The sequence below is a fragment of the Meleagris gallopavo genome, chromosome 4, assembly GCF_000146605.3.
Source record: "Meleagris gallopavo isolate NT-WF06-2002-E0010 breed Aviagen turkey brand Nicholas breeding stock chromosome 4, Turkey_5.1, whole genome shotgun sequence".
Taxonomy (NCBI): Eukaryota; Metazoa; Chordata; class Aves; order Galliformes; family Phasianidae; genus Meleagris; species Meleagris gallopavo.
In genome coordinates, this window is record NC_015014.2 from 39,119,796 (window position 1) to 39,146,850 (window position 27,055).

The following is a 27,055-nucleotide window of genomic DNA, read 5'->3' on the forward strand; positions in this document are numbered from 1 at the left end:
CTAGGAGAGGTGGAGCCAGGCTCCACCCTTCCTGCAGCACAGGTGAATTGCCTTCACCTGTGCTCCCGTGGCTGACTCATTGCTCGCCTCAGGTGATCAATCAAAGGTTCAGGCCGTGATTCAGCAGCCCCATACAAATGGTTACTTCCTGCAGAAAGGTGGACAGGGAGAATTGAGAGCTCAAATAAATCCACCAAACCACATGTCTGGGTGCTAAACTAGATCCAGTTCAGGATAAGAGAATTCTAGCTGCTTAATTTTAATATTCTGCTCTGTGCTGCAAAGCACCCATGGAAGTTTTAATGTGTATATTTCTTCATGGGTGGCAAAGATGGTGTGTATGTTTATTAACTTTCTTCATTGGTACCTGCAACAGGCTGTTCAAGGCATGGATCTCATCCTGCAATTCACTTTTTTTTTTCTTTGGGTACTGCTCCTGGAGAATTTAATCAGCAGGAATCATGCAGCTAGCTGGTTGGTGAATTGGTCTCTCCATCTGTCCTTCCTTCCTTGTTAGAGCTGAGATTTTAATTACCAACATCTGTGCACTATTTCAGTCTCTTCATTAAAAATAAGAGCTGAAGTTGCCCTATTGCTGCTGCCATAGACAGAACAGAGCAAACTCCATGATAAAAGTGCTCACAAAGCTGAGGGAGAATCCTCCCTCCTTTTTAGGGGTTTAATTTGAAGGATGTGTGAGCAAGCAGGTTATATTTATGGGGAGGAGCTGCCAAGAGAAGATATATTTATGTGTTTAATTGTATATATTCTTTCTTTCTGTAAAAAAATATATATATATATATTGGAATGGTCTTTTGCTCCTTTCTCTGTGATATATACCTTGTTGCAGAAGATCACATCATTTGTTTTCCAGAGGCTCTTCACAGTATACTTTTTGTGTTCATTTAGTCAGACCAAAGTCTCCATTTTGTGGTAACGGAAAAAAACAGCAGGATGGCTACAGAGAGACAGAAAGGCAGAATACCATGTGAGCATCAATACCTGCTCTTGGTCACATGAACTTTTTTTCTTTTTTCTTTCTACTGTGGAGGATAGAGGATGTACCAGTTAGAAATACATCTCTTGCTCCTTTCATTCTGCTCTGTGAGTGAGCCGATGAAAGGTTCCTTTCCCGTGGCTCATCATTATTTATTCATATGCTCATCCTCCTCTTTCTGATGAGAGCACATGTGGGAGGGACATTATAAAACCACAGTAATTTTCTACAGTGGTTTCTGGAGGTTTACAAAACATCTCTTCAGCTAGAAATACGTACATTTTTCAAAAAAGTACACTGCAAACACGGTTGGCTGAATAAAGAGGACGCTAATGGAGCTGCTCATTTACAGTTCTTCTCTCAAGTAAAGCTCCACAACATGAGCATTGCTGCAGTGATAGCCTTCGCTTATATTATTTTATACTCTTTCTGCTGGAGTGAGAAGTTGTATGCACGAAGAAAAACCCCATGTAGTAGTACAATTTAAATTCAGTGTTCAAAGGAACTGTGCTGCAATATTTTTCTGCTTCTTGTGAGTGCAAAGTAGCAGTATTTGTGACAGATAAACCTTTCCCTTCCTGCTCCTTGCCTTTTCTTTCACTTGAAGATGTAGAAAATGATGCAGAGATGAGAGAAGAGTGATACAGAGAGGAGTAAAACTTAACAGGAGAAAGAGCCAAGAGAGGAGAGTGTACAATCTAATTGGATTTTTTCCTGTAATGGTTTCTGCTACTTAATTAACCACTCTGATAGCCCCGGCGCTCAGCTCTCCAACTCTGATCTATGGCATTAAAGAATTTCCTGCTCACACCCTTTGTTATTCTGACTGCAGGCACTGCAAAAACCATGAAAAGCAAAGATATTGACATTTTAATCACACTGTTATGACATTAATAAGATTTTGGCACTGTGTGATCTAACATATTCTTCATCTTGATATCTAGTGATAGAAAGAGACATCCAAAGCTGCAGATTTGACCTTAGGGTTTTTTCCCCCAATTATGCTTGCCATGGCACAGCATTATTCTGTATTGTGTGCAAAAGGACTGTTTCTAAAGTAGCATTATCACAGCCCTACAGTTCCTTCCCTTCAAGATAAGAGCAGTAGGTACTCTGTGGGTGGGTTGTGTGTGCAGGTTGAAAATCATGCTTTAAAGGAAAGCAGATGTAATCTGGATGTGTATTTATAGCAAAAGGATTTTTTGAGGTACTGCACCCTAATATCAGGCAGCCTGGGTTGTCAGGTTTCCTTAGCACAGAAATTGAACAAATTTGTGAGGAAGTGTAGTTCTGCTGAAGGAGTTAAAATGGCAGCTTGTTAATACATCATTAATGTTGGCTATAATTCCCTTTTTCACCATTACAGAAAGTATAAAAGGAGATTACATTGCACAGGTTTTGTTTAGATCTCATTTGCTCCTGCAGAAACATTTGTTTTTATACATCTCAGCTACAATTGACAATACATTGAAACAATTCAAAAGATGACACCTGAAATAAGATTCCAAAATAATATAGCCTCAAACTATTTACTAGGAAGCCCAGAATTAAGCTAGCATGCAGCATATATGCATCTTTTGCAAATAGTACTTCTTTCCTGCATACACAGAAAAACAGGAAAGCAGACCTTTTCCAGTCCATGAAGAGAACAAAAGGAAGAATTCAGGGTTGCCTGTGCTAAAGCTATTTCCAATTCTTGCCAAAGCCCTGTCTTAAAACCTCCAATTTGTTATTTTTTTCTACAGACATGTTTGAACAGTTAGTACCTGAAATGCAAACGTCCAGTGAAACAATTGCTGAAGATCTTCATTTGGATGTCTTAGTTTCCACAGGGCATGTCCATGTATTGTTTGCTTGTTGTTAAGTCCTCCTTCTTTAAGAAAAATACAAAGAATATTGAGCAAAAAAGCTAGATATAATAAAGCAACTTGAAGTTTATATATAAACGAGTTGTTCCAATTAAAATACCCTTCCTTCTGTAAGAGTTTCAAAAGCCCTTCAGAAAAAAGGCTGAGTTTCTATACCTAAATTGTCTTTTAATTGTATATCTTAAGAAATGAATTAGTGTATTTCAGCACATTGTAACTAGCAAAATTTTGATATTGGTGCTCAGCCAGAACCAGTGGGGAAAAAGTTGGTTTTGTGAAGGGGAGAGTGTATACAGGTGTGGCTCTTGTAGTGCTCAAGATCTAAAAAAGAAAAGAGAGGAGAGGAGAGGAGAGGAGAGAAGAGGAGAGGAGAGGAGAGGAGAGGAGAAGAAAATAGAAGTGAATATTCTGTTTTCATCTGTGTGATACGAGGTAGCTGATATCCCAATTTCCAACAGGTCTATTATGCACTGTGTTTTTACTGATACACACTTACTTATGAGAACAAAATAAATCAGAGCCTATCTGCTACACACACCTGGCCTGGAGAAGCACTTCGTTTTATTTTCCCATTTCTTGCAGGAAATATTTTGTTCCAGTTGTGTAATTTATTTTTTGCACAGTAAAAAGTCCACCAAACTACAGCTCATAAAATAAGACTGTATGTCTCAGCAGCACAGTAGAGAAAAAAGCATTCATGTCTCCTGCCCACTAACTGTGGTTAAAATCACATGGGCTCACAGATACCTACATTTTTGTCCTTTTTTATTTTGAACTCAAGGGAGAGTCATCTCTCCTTTAATAGGCTGTGTCTGGAACAGTCTCTAATCTTGACATGATTTCTCTGAATTCAAACTTTCATTTCATTCTTACATATATGGGAGAACACACCTAACAATGTGTATGCTAATGTCAGAACTTGAATAAGCTTCCACATTAGTCGGAAGTTCTTTTACAGGGGATCTTCTGAGAGGAGTTCTCAATACATGTTAAAAAATCACAGTTAACTAGATTGTAAACAGATCAATAATAACTAGTATATTATGTGTATGTTGAAATTAATCAATTTTTGGTTTTTACCTAATCTGTTGGTAATCAGATGTCACCATATCGTAGCTGGGTGGTCCTAGCCAGGGACCAACATCCCAAGAGAATACAATAAATACAGAGCTCAGGCAGAATTGCAAGCCAGACTTGAATTCTCCCCCTCTAATCCATATTCTCTGCCAGGGTGAGCCCAGTGGCTCTCCTGCGCTCAAAGCGTGGGTTGTCTTGGAGGCCAAAAGGCAATGGCAGCGCTGAGAACAGGAACAGGAGGGAAGAGGAGGACAGAAGAGATGGTGAGCCCAATGACGTGCTGTTAACTATTTGCAGGTGAAGCACAGCTAAGAAATGATTGCACATTGCTACTCTAGACGACTTCCTAGTCTTCTATGCTGCATTCTGAAGTGGTAGCTGCCATCTAATAATCTATCACACTAATATTTAACTCAAAACTGCAAACTATTTGAAAGCATTTGCAAGATAGTCTTAGTATCCAGTACCTGATCTTTAACTGCAGTGAATCAACATTCATTTACAGTTTGTACTGAGCTACAGGCTAGTAATGCTATGTGGGGCCTTTACTATGGAGCAACTGCACAATTCCTTCTGTAAAACAGGCAGAAAGAGGAAATGATTTGTTCTGAAATCTGCAATCTGAATGTTATTTTTCCCTTTCTCTTCTACTGGGACTGTGTTGGAGCTACCATAGCCTAGCAAAGTAATACAGAAGATACACATACTGAGTACAAATGAGGTCTAGACTAGGATCTGCTTAGCTCTCCTTCTTCTCCAGTTTCTGATTTCTGTAATACACTGAGCCCTTAGATGTTGGGATATCCCCATCATTCTTTTAATATTTTCCATAATTATACATTTCAGAGCACCATTCCTTGATTTTTACACGGTACTTCAGGCTGCTGCATATCATATCACTCCATGGCCTTTAATCCTTCTCCTTCTCTCTCCAGTCGTGGCTCAGTGCATGCATGAGTATGTTTGTATATTTACTTATAAGCTGTCACCTATAAAGACTAATTGATTCTGAATGGCAAAGTATAAAGTTCTATGAATGCATCGTGCAAAGCAAATATGATCTGTGAAATATATCTGCTTCTTGTATACTGGAAAGCAATAACTTTGAGAATTACATTTGAGAAGATTTACATTCTTTTTCTTCCTTTTCCTCCTCTAAGCAAGCTGATGCTTAAGTCATTTTTGTGTGATTTGTTTTTCAGATACGGAGACAAGTGAAAAAATCCAGAAAAGTGGAGTTCTTCAGGTGTTCGCGAGTCTGTTGATGCCACAGTCTTCCTGCACAGCAAAAGTAGCTAACATCATAGCAGAAGTAGCCAGAAATGGTGAGGTTTTCTACAAGAACTTTTCTGCTGGAACATCTTCAGTTTTTCACCTCACTTGTCAGTATGTTTTACTTCATTTATGTTTTCATTTTGTAGATTAGACATCTTTCATATCTCTCCTTCTCACTTTTGTTTTTATTGTGTCAAATTTTGTTTCTCAGTACAATCAAAACAGCATTTAGCTGCTGGAATATTTTTAGTCCTTACTTTCATGCTATTTAGTTTTTAAGATAATCAGCAGTATATATTATTGGACAGAAATAGCATGTCACTGGCTTTTTGAAATGTACGAAGAAGAAAAGATATGCATCATTTGTGCAGACTGTTACATGTAGTACGCACAGTTACAGCAGTAGGATATATAAATGACCACCTACAGTCATCTGTTTTTCAAGTCTGAGCACGCTGAAGGCTCAGATGCATTTTACCTGGAGTTTCTCTTCCCAGCTTTTAAACCCTTTTTCTGAGGTCTTCTCTTCTTTGCCAGACTTAGGAATAAGAAAACCATCTTTATAGTCTGTAGTACTACAAAACAATTAAATCCCTCTTCTAAAGTCTTGTCCTGCATTGGTTTATGTTACTCTGTCGTTCAGTGATTCCCCTCCTAACTTTTTAAGTGATTCTTCAGTGTTTCCTTTAAAGGATCTGCTTCATTTCCCATCCAGGATAGTGGAAACCTAAATGACTTTCCTTTTGGTTACCTTCTTTTTCACCTATTTGTTCTGTGCAAATATGTTTGCAGTTTTACTACATACCTGTGAGAGCAACAGTTTTGCCATGTATGGCACCACTTCTTTTACTTCATACCTTTACATGACCCTGATAACTATAAGCTTCCTCAGCATATTGCCTATTTTTTTTTTTTTCTGAATGGTAGACTGAAAGCTTCTGTTCACTCCAGATTGAGGGAGTGAATGCTTCTTACTGCTCGAGCAAGACCCTAAACAGCTGCACAGACTGACCTAGATGTTATAAGGGTAGAACAAGTCTCTTATTTCCTCTCACAGATCGGAAGTTAAAAAATTATATGATTGATGATGTAGAAACTATGATAATGTAGTGAGTATAAAATAAATGATGCAGGGAGAAGCTGAAGAATGGAAAAGAGCTTTCATTGGCAATTAAGAGAGGAAGAATTTGAGGGGACAGAGAAGACAGAGGGGAGAAAGTAATATGCTAAGAAAATAAACATTGAGATAGATAAGAAAGCGAGTGATAAGAAAAAAATAGATAAAAAGTTACAAGGACATCCAATCTGGTAATGATAAGTGATACTGTCACCATTTAGGCCATTTCATTTATCACAGTACAGTGTCTGTCTACAGTTTCTAAAAGTTCAGTATTTAAGGGGAGAGGGTCAATTTTGCTGACTATCATCTTTTGTTAGACGTGTGCAAATACAAAGATGTTTCTTCATCTGCTTGGTGATATGTCAATGTTTATCAGCACAGGAGGATTGGTTGTCTCCATGACAGTTACTTATTTAGCTAAAACAATACTACACGATGAACTACAAAAGGTACAAATTCCTATAGTAAAGAAACATCTAAGTATGTTTTAAAAGGCACATCAAAGAAAATATCTAAAGTGTTTGGTACTTTTATGAATTCTTTGAGGTCTTGGCTTTTGGGATTCTGCTGATCCAAAGTCAGAAAAGCTTTCTTATCTCTTTGTGTAAGGATTGTACATCCTAGTTCATTCATTATATATGACTAAGCAACACAAAAGTAAACTGGTTGTGAAAGATTCAAGATAGTCCAGGATCAAGAAGAGACATAATTTGTAATTCACAACAAATAAAAAATGTATTGACCTTTTGCCTACTATAGTGCTATATCTCTCATGGTGCCTCAAAGTAAACTACTCAGTTTCCACGAGTGTCTGAGTGGCTGCTTCTGTAAATCTCCCTTGTAAAAAGAACAGCACAGTGCCTGCCTAACTATAGATCTTCCTGGAGACCAGTATCCAGATTATTTCAGGATAACTGTCTACCTGTGACTTGCACAGATTGAAGAGAATTCTTTGGTTCCCTGGCACTGAAGGACATAGTAGGAAAGAGCGACAGAAATACAAAAAGCTACCCAATAAGTGGGTCCTTTACTTTTCCTCCCAAGAGGAAAGTCTCACATAAATCCCTCTTGTAATTCTTATTCCTTACCTTCAAAATAAAGAACCTTTTACTTAGCTTTATTTCTTTTTTCTTTTTTTTCCTAAAGCAAAAGCTTTGGGAGAGCTCTATGGGAATAAGGGTAAAAAATGCTGCTTCTATTGTATAGTTTGAGTCATCTCTAGTGTAAATCAGTAGTTTAATTTATGTTTAGTTTGAATGGAGATAAAGGATGTGGATTCTCTGTTCTTTTCAGCATTTCCTTATGATTCTAAAAACACGCTCAGCCTGAGCTCTGTTAAATTAGTTTCCATGGTAGTCAATTAAATATTCTTAATTCCTTCTAAATTAACAAATAATGGAAACAACATAAGCCCAAATCCTGATGTTGGGTTTGTTCTTTAGGAACTTGTATGTGAACTTGCACTGTCATATGAACTTGCACTGTTTGACTGTGCTCTTACATAAGGCCCCATTGCAATGCCAGGGTAACTAGAATGGAAGAAACTGAAAATAGCAGGCTTTCTTCAACAGGTATTTCATTATTTGCAGAATTTATGCGGAACCCGTGTGTGGATGCTGGGTTGATCCCTCCTTTGGTGCAGATGTTAAACTGCAAAGACCAGGAAGTATTGCTGCAAACAGGACGTGCCCTGGGCAATATATGCTATGATAGCCGTAAGTGTTGAAATATGCTGAATTTTGTAGATGATGTTGGTAGAAGGAGGGAAATGTTGAGGGAATTTATGTTGTCTACTGGCATTCACTTTCCTCTTTTCTAGATTTTTATTTACTATACAACTATTCTGATTTTATAGGATGATTGTACAGCGCACTCGCATTATGCCTTTGTGACACTAAGAATAAAAAAACTGCTATGATATCATGATGCAACTGGATATAAGATCAGAAAAGATTTATGGGCTTCAGGGCTTTTTTTGTTTTAAACATAACGAACTAGCTTTCCAGAGAGTGCAAATGCTACATACGCAGTGACCTGAATGGCTAATTATTCTCAAATAGGCTCGCAGGGGAAAAGTCAGAGTGAGAAGGGAATACTCACATCTTGCCAGTCTCAGAGCTGCGCAGAGCTACACGTGTGGCTGAAAGGGAAGCTTCAGCTATGTTGCTGATTCTCAGAATTCTTAAGTGGCCAATCAATTGCAACAAGATTACATGTGGTTAATTTTGATAATCAGGACTTGGGGATTGGTGAAAACTTTTAGTTCTTTTGTGGTCAAAATAAACTTTGAATTGCCACACTTTAGGAAATTGCAATCCACTTGTGACTCCACGTGTGGATTGCATGCATGGACACATGATTTGCAAAAACAAACCAGCGGTTGCAGTGTTTTGAAAATGCAATCTTTGTATTCGTATGAAGTAACTAGAAAAGTAACTAGAAACCTATGGATGTCTGCAGATGGGAAGTGAAATGCAATTGCATAAGCACTTTATTATCTTCAGATTTAGTGTTTTATTTCACATTGCAAGAATTTTTGTGATACATTTTGCACTTGCTAAAAGTTTTTGCTGTTCTGAATTGCTGTCTGTTTCAAAACTGGAATTATTGGTAGCATCTCACAGTTTTTTTCAAGCTAGTTTGGAAATTTGCATTTTATTTTGTTTGAAATTACTTATCTTGTCTTCGATCTCAGGGAAGCTCATCAGATTTTCCATGCTGGCATTTTCATTTACAGACAGCTACCACTTCAAGATGATAATACTTAATTCTTTCATTTAGGGTTTTATTTAAGGCGACCAATCAACTGAACACCTGCTTCCTTGTGGAAAGTTCAAGAAGAAACTATTGAGCATTCTATAACATTTTACTTACTAAATTTTATTTCAGGGTCATGTGTGACATAAAGCTCAGTCCCAGGTTGCAGTGGTTTATTTCACGTTAGTAAAATCTGTGTAACTACTCATGTCATTCTTGTTCAACCCACAATTTTACGTGAAATATAATAAGCAAACATGAAAATGTTTTTCAAGTATCAGGTAATGTGGATTGCTTCTTGCTTTTATAGTCCAGGACTTACACAGCACAGAAAAGTTGTACTATATGCCTTGTGCTGCTTTTTTGTGGAGCAAAAATGTACAGTACAGAGATGTGTTCTGTATGCCATGTATTGCTGCAGTCCTGTAGGACAGTCACAGCCCTCCCTGTGCATTTAAATAAGAACCACGAACAAGCTGTAATAAAATACCACAGAAATCAAACTAGCATCTCTGATTTAAGTGGAAGAGGCTATTCATGGAACCTATTTATCACATCCACCCTACCCTGCTTTGTTTTGATTGTTATCTTAAAGTGTAACGATTTATAACTTATTCTAGAATCTTACTGAAGACAAGGACTTTAAATATGCTTATTACCATAAAATTGAGTATATTCTCATTTATGACTTATTTATTTTTATATAAGTTACTTTTCCCTAACAAAGATATTTAATATATAGCAAAGACAAGATGTGGAGGACACTATTTCTAATCATGTTCTAATCAGATATTTTGTATAGATCGTCTTTTTCTTTTCAGCTGACACAAAAGCAGATGTCACTTTTCTGGTAATTGGGACTGTTGTAGAAACCCGAAATACCTCAGAAACTCTATTTTACCATATGCATGACTATTTTTTCACTTCCATAGCCCATACAATTATAGCATGCAACAATGGAAAACATTCTAAAAGTCCTAAATCAGTGTTAGGCTAAAAGTCTGAAATCAAGCCCATATTGAATAGCTCACAGCAAAATTTCTATTTATTGGAAGCCCCAAATATCCTCTATTTCACGTCAACAAGCACATATCATTTTGTTTAGTGACAAAAGGAGCTAATAAAGTCTTTGTTTTAGAGGGAAATCTGCACAATGCAGGATGAAAGCTATGAGTAAAGTGTTGGGGTTTTTTTGTTTTGTTTTGGTTTTGGTTTTTTTTTTTTGTGGGGAAAGCCCCAACAAAATGACTGTGCAGAGAAAGACAATTCCCTAATAATTTTCTCTTGATAAAATTAAAATGACACTGTTTCTCAGATCTCCTGCATGAAGACAAGGCCTTTTCCACTGGTTACTTCTGAAGCACTGCTGCTGTGGGAGAGGTATCCATTGCTAAATCCAAATGCTCAGGTTTAATACCCTTCCACAAAGAAATGAAAACTACACACCTCCTGGCCAGACACCATACTGAAAGATTTCCTTACTGAAAACATGAAATGGAAGCTGTTACTTAGCGATAGATTCTCTTCTCCATTATGTTTGGGGTAACATGCACACTGTTATCATCTGTGTGATCCTCAATTTTATGCCCCTAAAAATAATGCTGAATAAACTCTTTGAGAAATGAAGAAAAAAAAAACCAACAGAATAAAATGCATTTCATAAACAATTAAAGAGAAAAAATAGGTCAAATTTATCCCAAGCAGCCATGAGAGCATCCTTTTTAAAGCTTCTATGTTGTGAAAAGATCTGCTTTATGTGAGTTTCTGAACATCACAAATACAGGCAAATATAACTGCAAAGCAGAGTAGAAGAAAGTTTTGTTAGTTCTGATGAGGCTTCTAGTCCCCCAGCCTTCCTCTGATAAGGATAGATGAAAGAAACAAGTGAGGCAGCCAAAAAGATTTTAACTTGGGAACAACCACACTATGCAAACTGTTCCATGCTATCCTACAGTTTAAGAACAGATACGTTACTGCATGTTCCTGTACAGCCTGTAACTGCTCTAAATGCTTGATGTACTTATGCCACATTCACTTCACTCCCCAAATCTTGGTCAAAGCAGAAATTGCAAAGAAGTGGAGGTGTGATCTCTTCATTCTCCCACCTGCTTTCTCTTCCACTACAACTACAGCTTATACGAAATACAGTCACTTGAACCTCTGTATGCCCAGACAATGGACTCCACAGCCTCACTCAGGAACAGAATTTTGTCTTAATTTTATTACTAGATAGAAAAATCCTAGCCCATTCATTCCTTTTTACCACCAGCTACTTTCTGCTTACAAACAAAGCTCATCAGATTAGGCATTATCTAATCAGAACGTAAGACCTATCTTGTAGTTGCTTTGCCACTCTTCCTCCATGAAATAAATCAGCTACCTTCCTACTGTTCCTCTTTCCCAAAACACCATGTCATTCTTCCCAATGCTGTTTCTTTTTTTAGGGCTGTTAAAGATGTATAGCTCTTACAGGTATTATGGAGCATATTTCCAGAAGTCCAAAAGGTTCCCCTTACATCTTGAGATTTAGATGTTGCATATGAAACCATCTCCACTGATTGAGAAAGGTTATTTAACATAACACAGTTCTTGCTACAAAAACCAAGATCCGCATGAGCACGTGTGAAAAACACTCCAGTTTTGACCTGATTGGTTGACAAACTACTTTCCCACATTTTTATACAGCATTAAGCACACTGTATAAACTACTGTAATTGTAATATTAAAGTGATCATTATAAGAGGTGGAGAAAAGCTAGGATATTCAGAGCCTGATTTGTAAACCACACGGACCAGAATGAGTAACTCACACTGACCTCAGTTGAGACAGGATCTTACCCGTCATGAAATAATTCCTTCTTGCTGTTCAGAACATCTAAATATTCTGAAAGCTTTCACAGTGAAATAAACCCTCTACGTATCTTATAAGAGAAATGAAAAAAATCCCATTCTGCACTTCCATAAAATTCATATTAATGGTAGAGCTTAAAGACCTCTTCAGGGATTCTCAGATCAACTGCTGTTTACTCCATTCGGTCCCTTGTTTCTTCACAAAACCACCAGCATGCATGCATGTTTTCACCAACCACACTTCATGATATAAACAACTATAGAATTGGAGAGAAATTAAAAATGCCAACTTATTCTGTAAGTGCTGCCTTCTGACAGCTGCTTTTCTGCAGGATATGCACTGGATTCTTTTCTTATTTCCCAAGTCATACATTTCTGTCAACCTAGTCATACTGCACTGATGGCAAGACCCCTGCTGTAGTTCACCTATGTTGCCTCTCACATAGACCCAAATCTGTCTTGATCCCACCCTTAACATTAGACCAAGAACATCATGCCACCTCTTATGTTCAAAAGAACTTGGATGCTCTATATTCTGTACACTTGGCTGCCCATCCTAGACGGATGTACAGACCTCTTGCAGAAGGAAGGCTATTTACAAAAAATAAGAAACTACTCAACGGTACAATTTCATACATCTTTCAGGAGACAAGTTTAATTTCAGGATCTAAAGCTGAAAACCAGACACTTAAGAATTAAACTTACTGGAAACACATCAAATTCATTCTTCTTCAAAAAAATGGCATAGCCTTTCATAGTACCATATGGAAAAACAGCAGAATCCTAAAAAGCAACTGGTGTTGATAATAGCACACTAGTGGCTAATTATTTTTATGAAAGTCACCCTGATTCATGCAGCGAGGCAGCATCTTACTGCAATCTTTCACTTTTCTTTGTACCAGACCTTAACAAATGCAAATACCACCTACGAATCAAGCAGTATCATGAAATTGAGACCAAAGGTTGTAACTAATTGCTTGAAAATTGATTGTTTACAGAGGTGTCAAATTCTAATTTTCATAGTGCAGCAATACTGTGTTACCTCTACACCTGTCCTCTCTAAGCTATGTCTGAGTCTTAGAAAACTATGCTGTATTTTTTAACCTAGGAGTCCCTGATAATGCAGTATTTTTTCCAAACCTCAGCAGAACAAGCATTGCATCAACTAGAAACCAAGTATACCATATGCATGCTAACAGATACTTTCACAGTAATATTTAGTACTTATCAGCAATTAGTCACGAATGTCCTTAGGAAGCTATTAAACAATATAATTTTAATTTATGGTTTTCTGAAATGGAATCAGAATAAATCTTCCTAGAGCACTGGAAAGAGCTATTTGAAGAGTGACAAAAACATGAATTCTCCTTCTAAGGCTATCACTCTTCAAACTTATGTTCTACATATTGACCCTATTGAGACAAGTGATTAAATTCTTATGACTTAAGCCAAAACTTAAAAGCAGCCCACATAAGAAAAGTAAATTAATAAATGCAATTTACCATGTATTTGCAACTTCTTCACATCTTTAAAATGAATATATGAGACTGATTTTCTTGTGTTTTAAAGAATTCAGGTATGAAGAGTCCTGTATATTTTCTGCAATGCTGTTTTTTTCCTTTTCCTTATTTTTTCCAGGAAGATTATTTGAATATGTAGATCAGTATTCTGTCAGACTATAAAGGTAACTGAAAAACAAAGCAGACTTTTTCCAGTTCTTTACTTTCTCCCCCTCCTGCATTTCATTCACAGTCTTTAAAGTTTGTGCTTTACTCACAATTCCAGCATCCCCCTTAATCCTGAGGCTGCTGCTCATTTCGTCAGTTGTCCAGCCAGCAGAATGGCCTGAGGAGTCAGAGTGGGTGTGAGTAGGCTATCTAGAGCTGTACCTACTTCCTTGCAGAGGAGTTACCTACCTGAGATGGTGTCCAGTTCATTTACCAATGACATCTTAGCACCCGGCCTCCTCAGTGGGGGTTGTTCTACGGTCACCGTATGTTTCTCGTTGCCCTTAAGTCAAAACAGTGAACTGCCTTCTGCTCAGGAGGTAAAAGACTTCCTAAAACAAAAGACATTAGTGGTCTTTCCCAAGCTGCATCCCTTGAAATTGAAGCATCTCCTACAGTCACCAGGCTGAATGCTGCTCCCTTTAGAAGGCCAGATCTTCTCGCTCCCAACAGCTGCATACTGTGGCGCAAGGGCAGCACTACCCGAAACAAACCCAACCCAGGACTCTCCACAGCTTTTCCCAGGGCACTTGTTTCCTCGGGGGTTAGTAAAATCTGCAGATGTGCTTTGTGATGTTTTGTTGGTTGGTCAGTTTTGCTTTTTGCTTCTTGGCCTTATTTCAAACCCCTGTAGGTCACATATTTGAATTTGCCTCTCTGACTGCTTTGCTGGAGGACCACAGCTCCTTTCAGCTGTCAGCACTGCTCCTGCACAATGCCAAGCTCAGCTTCATGCTGTGCTCCTTTCAGCAGCACCCAGCAGAAGATCTCTGCTTGGCACTTGGTTTTGGTCTGCTCGTGGCCAGATGAAGCTGAGAGATCTAAATTAATGTATGTAGGTTTATTCTGTTAATAGCATGAGATGCTATAAATGCCCACCTATCAGTGTAGAAAAACTGCTTGATGAGTTATGGTATAATTGGATTCCATTATTTGTTTCATAATATGTGAAGTAAAAAGCACAGGCTGGATTTAGTTCTGACTTATGCTCTCATAAACCTAGAGTAATTTGTTTTGGCTGCAGTGCAATTACTCTGGAGCTGCATGGAGTTAGAAAATCAGCAGAAGAATCTGCTGTGAGCATTAAAAGTGGGAAGGAAGGCAGAGGGAAGTGCTGCACTTGAGCCAGAAGGGCCCTTGCCTGTCTTTGGCTTAGCTACTGTAGCTTTTTCATACTGTTTGGTTTCCTTGCTTTTTAACAGAATTCATGAGTAGAACTCTGCTTGTTCTTTTGACTGAAATTAGAAACAGGTGATTTTTCTTGTACCTGACAGAAGAGGAATTGAAAAAAACAAGATAACTTTTTGGAAATCAATTGAGAATTTCAGTGTGGCTTGCCTCTGGCTATTGCTTCAGCATAACACAAGGGACACTGATACTGTCACATTTACCTGTCCCTTCAAATGTTCAGCTGAACTCCTGACTGAAATTCTATGATACTTGCCAAGGGAGATGAAGGCTTGTTAACACTGATGCCCTATGGGGCACCCAAAATTTAACATTTAATAAATCTTCCAAAAATGTCATTAGATTTTTAGTTAGATAGAACATTTTTTTAAAGTGAGTCGTTGAAATAAAGCAGTTGTGTGAGTGTTAGTGAACACCTGACAATTTATTTTAGTAGATGTTTTGTCCTTCATCTGCCAGTCCAGAACCTGAACTGAACCAGGCTTCTGTGTCTGGTAGCAGCCTCTGGGCCTGTACACCACTACCTCAGTTGTCACTACCCAGCACGTACACTGGCAGCGATTTTATCCAGAACGACTGATGCTACACGTTTTCAGTCTTTGAAAACATTATATTAAAATACAGCCGTCTGTTTCCATTTCAAGCTTACTTTTCACCTCTTCACTATTTTAGCTGTTATTTCTAAGGTAGTACCCTCAATGAAGGTGGAGTTAGAGCTAATGATAGGTGCTGGCAATTTGAGATAACTAAATACAAGACTTCTATTTCTCTTGGCAGCAGGCATAGCTAATTGAGGATGAGTTTTTTCATAAAAGAAAAAAATTAAGGCTATAGTCATTGATTTTAATCAACAAGCAAATTAAAAAAAAAAAAACTTCTGGTAATCGCATTCATATAATTCCTGAAGTAATTAAATAAATGGAAAGGAACTTCAGTACAAATAGAGCAATCCCAAATCAATTTGACTATTCAAGTCATAAAACACTAATACCAAAGTACAGTGTTGCCATGCCCTGTTGCTTGTAGACAAGTGCAAAAAAGATGCAGGAAAAAAGCAGCAAACGATAAGTCAGTGCAATATAATTTCATGAAATCACATTCTTTGAAAAAATAAGATTAATGGAATGCTGCTCTGTGTTCTGCAGCGGGATCGTAGACTGCAGTCAAAGAATTGAGAGTGCAGAATCCTCTGATTTAAAAGCATACACAAATAAGATAAAAAGCCTAGTCAAGTATTATTAAAATTGAATGGCAGCACTGCATTAAAAGTTTCACGTTCAAAATGTTGAAATAGAAAAATATAATAGTAAACTCCCAGTTAATACAAGTGATTAAAGTTTTCCTAATATCTGTACATATAATGTGCTTTATGCTAGGTAAGGGTTTGCCCTCAAAATTTTAAATTTTTTTTCATTTTCTTACTTAAAGCATGGAAGTGGAGCCTTTCTTCCTTTGGAGTTCTGCTCCTGTTTTTTGTTCTTTTTTTTTTTTTTAACCACATGTAGTCATAATTTTATGAATGTCACATCATAATTTTCTCTGCAACAACCAGTTTGATGTCACAGAAAATTATGATTTCAGGTGAAAGAATAAGCACTAGGAGCAGATGTACGGTGAAAAAGAAACAACTACACAAACAGGTCCCATAAAAAAAAAAGAAGAAAATAAAAACAGAGCATGAAGAAAGAACTCTTCAGCCTCCTCCCTTGGAGTACTGCAAATTCATCTTATATTAAAATAATATTCTCCATAAAGCCCTGGTTCAGCCCAAGCAATATTTTGGCCATAAAGAATGCAAGATTGACAGACTGCATCTGAATTTCTGCAGCTCTGTCAGACACCTGAGAACATATTAAGTGCATAGAAAATAATTTCTGTATTATCTATCATAAGATGTTATTCCATATCCAGTTGTGGATATTAGTTACACTCCAGCTGTATGGCAGTACCTTTATATTTTTCCTGAAGGTCTTCCATGATTGGAGCAAAAACTTTCTGCATTACGTATCGCTGAATGAAGAGCAGACAAGTCACATGAATGGAGGGCAGACGCAGAAGATACTCTGCAGTACAAAAGCAAAGATTTGATCAGATGGGAGAAATATTTGCACCAGTTTTTTCAGTAAATGAAGGCTGAACACCTATAGGTTCTAATGTGTATGACAACCCCTCTGACAAATAATCCCAGCCTGGAAGAGAGCCAAGCATGGGTCCTGAAGAAACCAATCCTCATTGAAGAGAAGTTGAGAGTCCTTTGAGAAATAAAGAGCTGCCATAGAGAGGTTTTGCATTGGCTTGCTGCATCTTCCAAGGCAGCATTCAAGGAAAACAGGTAGACAAGGCACCTTTCCCTGAGTTTTAAAGATCTTCTAATCAGGAACTACAAAAATTTTGCTCTTTGGCTGGTGCATTCCTTAGATCCTATAAGAGAGGGCCACAATGAAATTTGACAGATGTGTGCATAGGAGGCACGAGAGCCATCACAGCAATTTGATAATCCAGATTAAAGCCCAGTTCTGCATAAAACTCCTGAGAGTGATTAAGGATAGAAAAGAGACTGTATTCATTCTCAGAGATGGTTGTGTTGAATTAAAGGACATTGGGGAAAGAGCGACTTGTTCTATAATAAGTCTTACTATACATTTCATTATAGGAAGAAAACCATCTCCCTGCTCTCTTGGGTTGTTGTCATTTTGGCATCTTTGAACAGTATCGTGTTTACTTAAAAAAAAGTAATAATGCAACATCATTGCCCTTTGTGAGCTCTACTGAAACATTTTAAAGTGGAAATGTGAATGCTCATTAAACGGTTAAAATGTTGATCTCATAGGAACAGCAAATGTTTATTTAAAAAGGTCACAGGAATAAACTTGAACACCGCTTCTGGGAGACTGGAAGCGTTTTGAGAGTGGGAGTTCATAGAGCTGCTGAACTACAAGGTAATAGTTGGACTGACAACAAGACACAGCAGCATGCTGTGGTCTTGTTTTGACTGTAAATGATTTGGAGTTTGGTATTCTTGTGTGCAAAACCTGTTCCTTAGCGACAGAGCAGGAAGAAGTGAGGCCATAATAAGCACATGGAGTACTCTGAGTCAGAAATACGCTTTTTGCCTGGGGATGCAACCAAGTGTCATAGCCTGAGCTTGGAGCGAGTAGTTAGGACCTTCTAAGTTTTCCTCCTACATCTGGTATGAAATTGTTTGTGGCCCTCTACTAATAAGCTGAGTTAATCCTCTGAGGCATAAGGAGGCAGCACCAGGAGTTTGTAATTATAGCACCAGCCCAGGCCTGCTCTTCACCAAGCTGCCTTGGGCAGAAAAGCAGCTATACAAGGTGAGCCTAGCATGGGAAAGAGATGCAGCAACAAAAGAGATATAGCAACAAACTCAATTAAGGCACCTTTTCTACTTCAGTCTACCATTTTACGTGGTCGTGTCAAAGCTGGCACTTAGATCCAGCTACCTACCTGGGGAGGTGATCCTGCAGTTAATTTTACCATACACTTGGAGTATGCTATGTATATCTTATTTCTCAGAATGAGGTTTGTTGCTATATCTTTCCACCTTAGTTTTGCTGTTGGTACCGTGAAAGCTAATTATCTATCTACATAATAAAAACATGGTGGGGATAAAAAAAATTGTATCATATATTGAAGTGAGAGACTACCATGTACTGAAAGACATAGATATAACTGGTTTTGATATATAGCTTCTTTGACAAACCAGAGAGAAAACAGAACTAGAAGGATGTTCAGATCTTCATTTGTTCTAAGGTATTATCACACAATAATTTTCAGTGGAGTTGTGTCAGATTCTATCCAGGTAAGGAACTTGGCTTATAACTGACTTTTTGTGGGCTTACGGTCTTTTTTTTTTCTTTTTTCCCCCCCCCCTTTTTTTTTTTCTTAATTCTTGCATCCAAACTCACCAGACTATACCTTTGCCAAAGTATTTTATGTGCAGTTCCATACCAAGACATGTAACTAGTTTTACAACTGATTTTTATCACAAGCTCAATTTTATCATGGTTTTAGTTTGATGGTTTTAATTGTATTATAGTAACTTGAATACCACAGTCAGTCTATTTGATGCAGAATCAGCAATTCAATTCTGTTTTGCACACCTATTTCGACTCACAAAAAAGGTGAGTCATACACAAAATCATGTATTAAATCTGCAATCAAAAAAATTCCAGAAGATACATAAAACAGTATGCTGGAATATTTTTTAAGTTTTTTTTTTTCTCTGCTGATTTGATAAACGTAAGCACTTAATTTGAATAACTACATTGCCATACTATATTATGATGTGGAATTGTATTTCATTTTAGTATTATGCCCATGTCTGTCAATGCATCAAGGATGTGAGAGGTTTACTGCTTTTGTATTTCTCCTTTTTTCACACTCTATCCTTAATACAGACCTTATTATCTTGAATTTGTTTGACTGTAAACAGATTCTAGTTTCTAATTTTTCAAAATGAAATATACATACCTGGAGTGAATCACAGTTCCCTAACGTTCTGATCAGGTCAGGAATGGAAACAGTCAATGACTTTTTTCCTCTGCTACGTGTCCAATTTCATGGATACTCTGCAAAACTGTGGTAATAAATTTAACAGTTTAGATCCACCAAGAATTTCCCTTCCCACTCCAGCTCCACTCAGTACATCATCTGAAGTCCCTACATATAATATATATACACATACACTCCTTTATATATACAAATAATTATAACTATAGAAGAGTTTATATATATATATATAGCTCTATATAAATGCTATACTGTATACTTTATATAGAGAGTATTTATATATATAAAACTATAACCGTTTATTTAGATATATATAAATTATATATATATGTAAAATTAATACACTGTTCCTCTTATATCCCTTCCATTCTAATGCAATATGTCCCTTTTAAATGGTATTGATAAGAACTGGAAGATTTAGAAACTTTTTGAAGAGCTCTGGACCAATTTTTAGTGGAAGATCATATTATAAATGAGGACAGCCTTGGTATTCGTGCTGCACATGTTGCAGAATTGGGAAAACTTAAGAGTAATGTTAAGAGTGCAGAATAGCAAAGGAAAGATGAGATCTGCAGTTAGACCATTAACAAATGGAGAACTGAGGAGCAGTGTAAGTTTTCATCCAAATTTTCCAGTTGATTCCGATTGTAACTCACTTGGAAATCTCCGCTTTTAGAAGCCATGCAATTAAGGTTATTGACTGTTGTCTATTGCCTGCTGGGAAAGGAAGCAGTATAGTTGATTACTGTAATAAACAACAATTTTTCTTTTATTCATACACTGATATATCAAATTGGATTTGTTGTACAGAGAGTTCCATACAAAGATTATGGTGTGTTAGTTATGAAACTTCAGAACACTGTAGTATATTGCAGATGAGAATGAATTTTCTTTCAGCCATACAAAAACAATCTGATAGTGGTATTAAATTCCAGGTACGGAAGTATGAAGAACATGCTGTGTGCCAGTGAGTTTTTTACTGGGAGTTGGTACCTCTGATCTGCTTTTCCATTTTTTTTCCCATATCCCCTTGCTTAAGGGAGCACGTTGTTCTTTATTTCAATTTCTCAATCCATATAGCAGTAGGAGTCATTTAGCTTGTCCACAAAGCCTTCACGATACGTGTATTTATTTTGTAAGTGCTCAGAACCTTCCTCTGGCAAAATCCAATGCATCATCCGAAGATTATTTTTCTGCTTCAGGGCCTCTACATCAAACTAAACATCTGTACAAAGGTATTAGCGCCAAGAGGTTAATCCATTCTGTTGTAGGTGTTCTCACTTTCTCAGCTCTGTTGCACTAAAAACTGGCCTTCAAGAGTTTTTATAGAGGAATTTGACAACACTGAAGAAATGACTTCACTGTTTAAAAAATTGGCTTTGTATGATTACTGCGATGTTCGGGGTTCTGTGGTGGGTTTTGGTTTCATTTATTTTTAATGTAACTCTTTGTTTTACAGATGAGGGCAGGAACGCAGTTGACCATGCAGGTGGTGCACATATTGTAGTAGACCTTATAAGGTCGCTATGCAGTAAAACAGATCCAGCCAGTGAGAAGCTCTTGACTGTCTTTTGTGGCATGCTGATGAACTATAGCAATGAGAATGGTAAACAACACGAAAAACTTGCTTTATGTCTACCAGGAGAACAACCCCATCCAAAACCAAAAAAAGATAAACATTAAAGCCAACTGTAGGTTTATGTTGTAGAAACTTAACACTAAATTATTTTAAAAGACAACCACCTCAATTTACATATGCAATTTTCTGTTTCAATACAATTACATTCCAAGAAATACTTGATGTCTTTCCTGAGGCAATTCCTAATAGTATAAAGTTTTAAAATCATCATCTGGAATTTACTTTTATCTAAAAGCAATACATATAGATGCATCATACACCTGAGGAAGAAACAGATTTGCAGAAGTAAACTAGGCTACATTTCATCTTCTTTTTCATTTAGCATCAAATGTCACTATAATATTGGTTTTTCTCAGGCACACAATATTGTTTTGTTGATAATCTGGATTAAATATACAGGTTTTTCTTAACCATTTTCTCCTTGAGAAATGTGTGCAAAACTACATATGTTACCTGTGTTACATACCGGGAATCATTTATGTGTATGTCCAACACTAATCTGTGCCTGCCACTCTTTGCCTTCACACTAAGTGGAAGTGTTTAGGGGCTGGGACAACAAAACAAGATGGTAGCTGAAGTTAGAAATCCTAGACCACTGAGGCGTAGAAAGCAGTGTTCAACATTAGCTGTACAAATGTCCTAGGTATTTTAGTACCTAGTTTGCTTCTGCATGCAAGTGTGGTAATACGCCAAGGCAAATTTTGTAGTAATCACTCACTTCCGAATTTTTCCAAATGAGAATTTTTAAGAAAATGGGGAGAAATGAGGAAAGCTAAATAGAGGCTGTTCTCCTGACTTGTAATGGCACAGATTGCAAATGTAGATAGCTAATCACACTGTTTCTTCAATCATGCTCATCTCCTGATTTGTAATGCTTTGTCTGATGAAAAAAATAGCTTCTTTATTAGCAATTCCCTGTTTCTTTACCATTGTAACTTAACACTTCCTGTGATTCACTTCCCAAATCTGTGTCCCCAACTCTTCTGCTTTTCAGGAAGGTCCTTAGGCTTAATTTTTTGACCTTTATTGTATAAATTTTTAATCTACTTTATCATCTCTTCTGGTATAGTTTTTCCTCACACATTTTCTGCACCATCTTTCCAGATCTCTCAGCTCTTAGTGTTACCTCTCCACCTCCAAATGCCATCGTTGTATGTGTCTCATGTCTTTCTCTTGTTCTTGCATTATTTTTCTATCCTCTTTTCCTAGTAATATCCAAGAATACTTGTTTATAGTACTTCTGCCTTATTCAGCAAATAACAACTGTCTGGCTCCTTTATTTCATAGTCTTCAGAAACTGTTTTTCTTGATGTCTGTGTGTCATATGTTTCCAAATTTTATAGTGTTAACTCCATTATTTTCTTTATTTGTTTAAACGTGTAGAGCAAATATATTTTCGTAAGAAAAAGCTTCCACGTAAAGCTATAAGTTTCCATGATTCTCTGCATTTAGACTAGCAAGCTTCCAGTATATTTGGTAGTTCAAGACAAACCAGTTCCAAAATGCTGTGCAGAGATACTGCAGCAGTTTTGCTTCAGAGACTAACATCAATTAACAAACTGATGCAACAGTCAGAGGAGCCACTGAAGCAGGTCAGAAATATGAAATACTCCCAGCTCCTAGATCTGGATGCGGATCTCCACCTCGTGCTAACACCACATCAAGGAGGAATGGCGGAGGCTTACCAGCCCTCACCCTCACCCCACATACTGGTGTCTCTATAAGGGCTTTCCATAGGGACCTATTGGTATGTCATGTAAGACTCATGTCCTGTAGCTCCACTGTAATCAGTGAATCTGCCCCCCCAACTGTGGCAACCACTAAAATGAACCCTGAATAATCTGCCAAGGAAAAAAAATAATTATAGGATACAGTTTTAAGAAGAAAACTCAGTGACTGTACCTGCAGCATGTGTATGGAGAGACAGATGGTTGGCCTGCTTTCCAGATTTGTTTTAGGAGCCACAAATACAGCTGCACAACTGTTGTGACATGCTCTAAAAATACTATCTGCCAACCATATTAAATTTTCAAGACAATAGTCTATGTCAAATAGGAGCCCAAGAAAACCTCTTACTTCCATGTATTGCAGCATCAGTTGGATAATATGCTGAGTAAGTGCAATTTTTCGCTGACTTGTTAAAGATGAAAACTCAGGTTGCCCTGACAGGGAATTATACTCACAGATTAGCTGGTGCTGTTTTCTTAATTTACTTGCAAAAGCTTGATCCTGTGTTACTTACAAAGAAGACAAACACTGCACTAGTTGTACTGAGGAATGAGAATATGGGATTGCGTTCTAGGGTCTTAGATTGCTTTACCCATAGTTGTGGAAACAAATTGGACAAAAAAATATTGGAACTGTGAGAAAAAAACTTTCAGTCTTTGAAACAGCACTTTCTGTTTTTACTGTTTCTGTAATCTTTTCCTGCTCAGCATGCTATGTTACCAAGTTACAGGTGGGGACTTTGAAGATTTCCTTACCTCCTCTAATGACTCACGCTCTCTGAAGTTGCACTAGCTATCCAGATAAGGATGATTATAATGCATTTGGTTTAGTTGCATGTAATTATCTGTGAACACCCTAATATTTTCTAATCCTTAGCAATTTATGAGCAAGGAGCATATAAACTGTTTATTTGATTCTAAACATCTCACTGTTCACAGTGTACTAATTGCCTTCTTTTTACAATAGTGACTGCATTATTTTTAATAGCAATTAACTACCTTATTTTTTTGACGTTAAAGATTCATTCTTAAGTGCTTCACATTTTTTAGTTAGCATAGGGCATTTACCACACATGAATTTTACAAAAATGGCAACTAAAGAGCAGCTATGAGTAATATTTTATTTTCCTAAACAGAGCAAATTAATCTAGCATTCTTATATCTTGTGCTGGTTCTGCAATCGTAGCTTCATTCATAATGTTGTTGTCTAAGCTTTAAAACTCAGATTCTCTTAATAAGGTACTTGTGCTGTCTGCTCATGTTCTAGAATTATTTTTGCCTGATGTTTCTCACTTCTTTCCTTTGCTTCCTTAGTATCTTACCATTTCATTAGGTGCTACAATGTTAACAGAACAAACTTGACTTTGGCATCTCTTGCACTTCTTATAAGACTTAAAAAAAAAAAAAAAAAAAAAAGGTGTTGATTTTTAATTGTATTGCTAGAAAACAGGGATTTTTTGATGGGATACATCCCTTTGTCTTCTGTATAGATTATCTCAACCCTCTCTGCCATAATGCTATTTTACTGCCGGAATTCAGTCAGATGCAAATATCTCATCCCTGCTTTCCATTATTAATTCTCAAAAGGCAGAGTTGCAGGCATGGCTAGGAATGAGACAAGTGTGCCACATATTTGTGGAATGATTTTTCTCATGCTATAATTCTGTTAAGATGTAAGTCTTGGCAAAAGCCTGTAACAGTTCTTTCTTTGTCAAGACATGCAACAGCTGTTTTGGCACCTTTGTATGTTCAGCATAGCATTGTGCTTCTCCCATTCTGAAGACATACTGTTACATATAGTCTCTGTATAGCTATGGATCTGCTTAGCAGCGAGAGGCAAAGCAGGCTTAGATAAAGAGTGAAAAACTAGCAACTAATAATCATATGCAAACAGCTACATAAAAGAGTTAGTGACAAATGGTTATTCTGCAGTTATCATAATTCTGTAGGCTAAAACTAATTACAAGTTAATGGGATTAGTCTCTAAAGTAGCTAATTGTCTCACGACATTTGCAGAACAGACCATGAAAGTACTTTTAAAGTGATTGAGAATTAGGTCAACTGGATTCTTAGGTAGTCAAATTATAGATCAGAAATCAACTGAATACAGTATGCATGTGTGAAACAACAGAGAAAAAATAATTCTGTTTATAGACTACTTTCTCATTTCATTTCATATTAAAATTCAGTCCATCAGGGTTGTCTATTTCATTCAGTGCCTTTTTAAAATGTAAAATGATGATGTTAAGTCATAAAACTGCCAACCTTGTTCTATTATCACAAAACTCTCAGTGACTGGAATGAAGGCTGGGGACTGTCTTGCATTGTTTACTGTCTGCAGAATCTATGCCAATACACAAAGAATGAAAGGGAGACTTACTGTTCTATGATTATGGTCTAATAGCAATATTTCAGCAATGCTTCCTTCTAAGACTTAACTTTGCTAATTTTCATGCTTGCCATAGTTTTTGTTTCATTTCATCACTGCTGTGTATTGTGCTTTCAAAATCTAAATACTTTAAATGCAAAGAAACCTAAAGCATGTAAAAGCAGATTATTTTTTTTAAGATAGTGATATAATTTGCTATATAATTACTTAAATCGATGCGATGATAGCAAGCAGGTTTTTGTAGGTTATTAACTTATGCAACCTATTTGTAGAAAACAGATTTTCCTTTAGTGATATAATCACTTAGTAATGAAACATGATGACTGGATGTTTTCTGAAATTTTGTCCAACATCAAGCAGTAGCCTAAATCAACATTTTGAATTCAGATGCCCCCAGTAAAGTTCTCAATTTGGGATATTCTCCTCAGATCTTACTCTTTGGAGTTTCCATGTGTGTCACCGAAGGACACGGAGCCATTGAAATTCAAGTTTTAGGTAGGTAACTATTTGTGCTGGCGCATGTATTGATTGCCTTTTATCTACCTGTATATGCATCTGTGCAGCATAACTATCAGTGCTTTTCAGCCCCAAGAGAACACAGGCATTTTTCCAGTGCAATATTTGATAGCAGTATAATGAGAGAGTTTCTTCCCTGACTTAAAGTCAAATTCTGAAGAGGCATTCAGGTTTTCATGCTTCCTGTTCAGCATGCATCCAGCTCTGCTTAGGAAGCTGATAGAAATGCTGTTTCATCCTGAGATGTGATGTTGCCTGGCCTTGAGCTTTAGTTCAGCCCTACATCAGACAGCTGCTTGTAGGACAGATGCATGTTTCCCCTGAGGTTGCCTTCTGCTCTAACAAGGCCCTAGCACTTCATGCAGTGAAGAGCTGAGGTTACACAGTTATTCCAAGTTTTGCCTCCCGTGTGGCTTTGTGACTCATGAGGTTGTCCTGTCTTTGTGAGGAAAAAGTATATCCTTCTGCTTACTATGGTAAGACATCAATATTAAGCCCAGATTTTACCTTTTTGGCAATTCCTGTTCACGCTTTTCCACTGTAGGCTAGTCCTATACTCAGGTGCTATTCTTCCACACCAGGGAAAAAAGCTGGCTTGGAGTCAGATACAGTATGTGACTTTTGACCTCGTACAATTCTTCCTTGATGGTGTATTTTCTTTTTCCTTTATTCCTCTTTAGGAATTATGGAGTCCTTTAAACTCATGCGCTCCATGCTCTCTTAAACAATATATCCTTCCATTTGGCTCTTAAGATTCCTTTTTCCTTTGAAGGAGGGATATGATTTCCTTCTTTCCCATTTGTTTTTTGTCCCTTAGATTTTTTTGTTATCTATTGTGTTAAAAAAAAAGCAAAACACTACTCACAATACAGAGTTTGTTTCTGATGTCAGAATGCTTTGCTAAATTAAGCCCATAGAGATTCCTCAAAGAGATAGAAGCATAGTCTAGTAATGAAGCAACTTCTTTTCACATAATTTTCTATGCATTTGTCATTTGTGTCTTTGTTCTCTTGCTCTCCATGACTACCATTTTTCCTTCACAATTTTTAAGCACCTGCAAGTGACAATCAAAAATCAAGGAGAAAAACAGATTATTTACCAGTAAATTCAGTTCTCTTACACAAACATTTTCTCCACAGAACCATTCCAGTTCCCCCTCTCAGTTTTTTGATTCAGAGTTAGATTTTTACAGTCAGTTTGGAATGAAATAGGAGGCGTTGTAGTGACTCACACATCTGCTGGAGGTAAAATGGCATTCAATGCATGCGCTAGTGCAATCTGTACTTACCTGAAATTTGACAACTTCAACAGCTCTTTGATATCTCTGATGGTGTTCTCATATATTTATCTAAAGATTATGAATCTATGGAAGAGGTAACATCCCCCCCCTTAA

General features: G+C 37.2%; 1 protein-coding gene across 6 annotated transcripts in view; it reads left to right on the forward strand.

The window, feature by feature from the left end:
* RAP1GDS1 (Rap1 GTPase-GDP dissociation stimulator 1) overlaps positions 1–27,055 on the forward strand; it is a 57,792-nt gene that overhangs the window by 11,593 nt on the left and 19,144 nt on the right. Inside the window, exons 1-3 of one of the 6 annotated variants that reach the window (XM_019614793.2) lie at positions 5,199–5,328; positions 7,927–8,052; positions 20,851–20,997. In XM_019614793.2, the coding sequence (XP_019470338.1) occupies positions 5,265–5,328; positions 7,927–8,052; positions 20,851–20,997 (337 nt within the window). In that variant the 5' untranslated portion in view covers positions 5,199–5,264. Of the gene's footprint in view, positions 1–5,144; positions 5,329–7,926; positions 8,053–20,850; positions 20,998–25,574; positions 25,642–27,055 lie in introns of those variants that run through there. The other 5 variants (XM_019614794.2, XM_019614798.2, XM_019614795.2 and 2 more) reach the window with 5 other exon arrangements.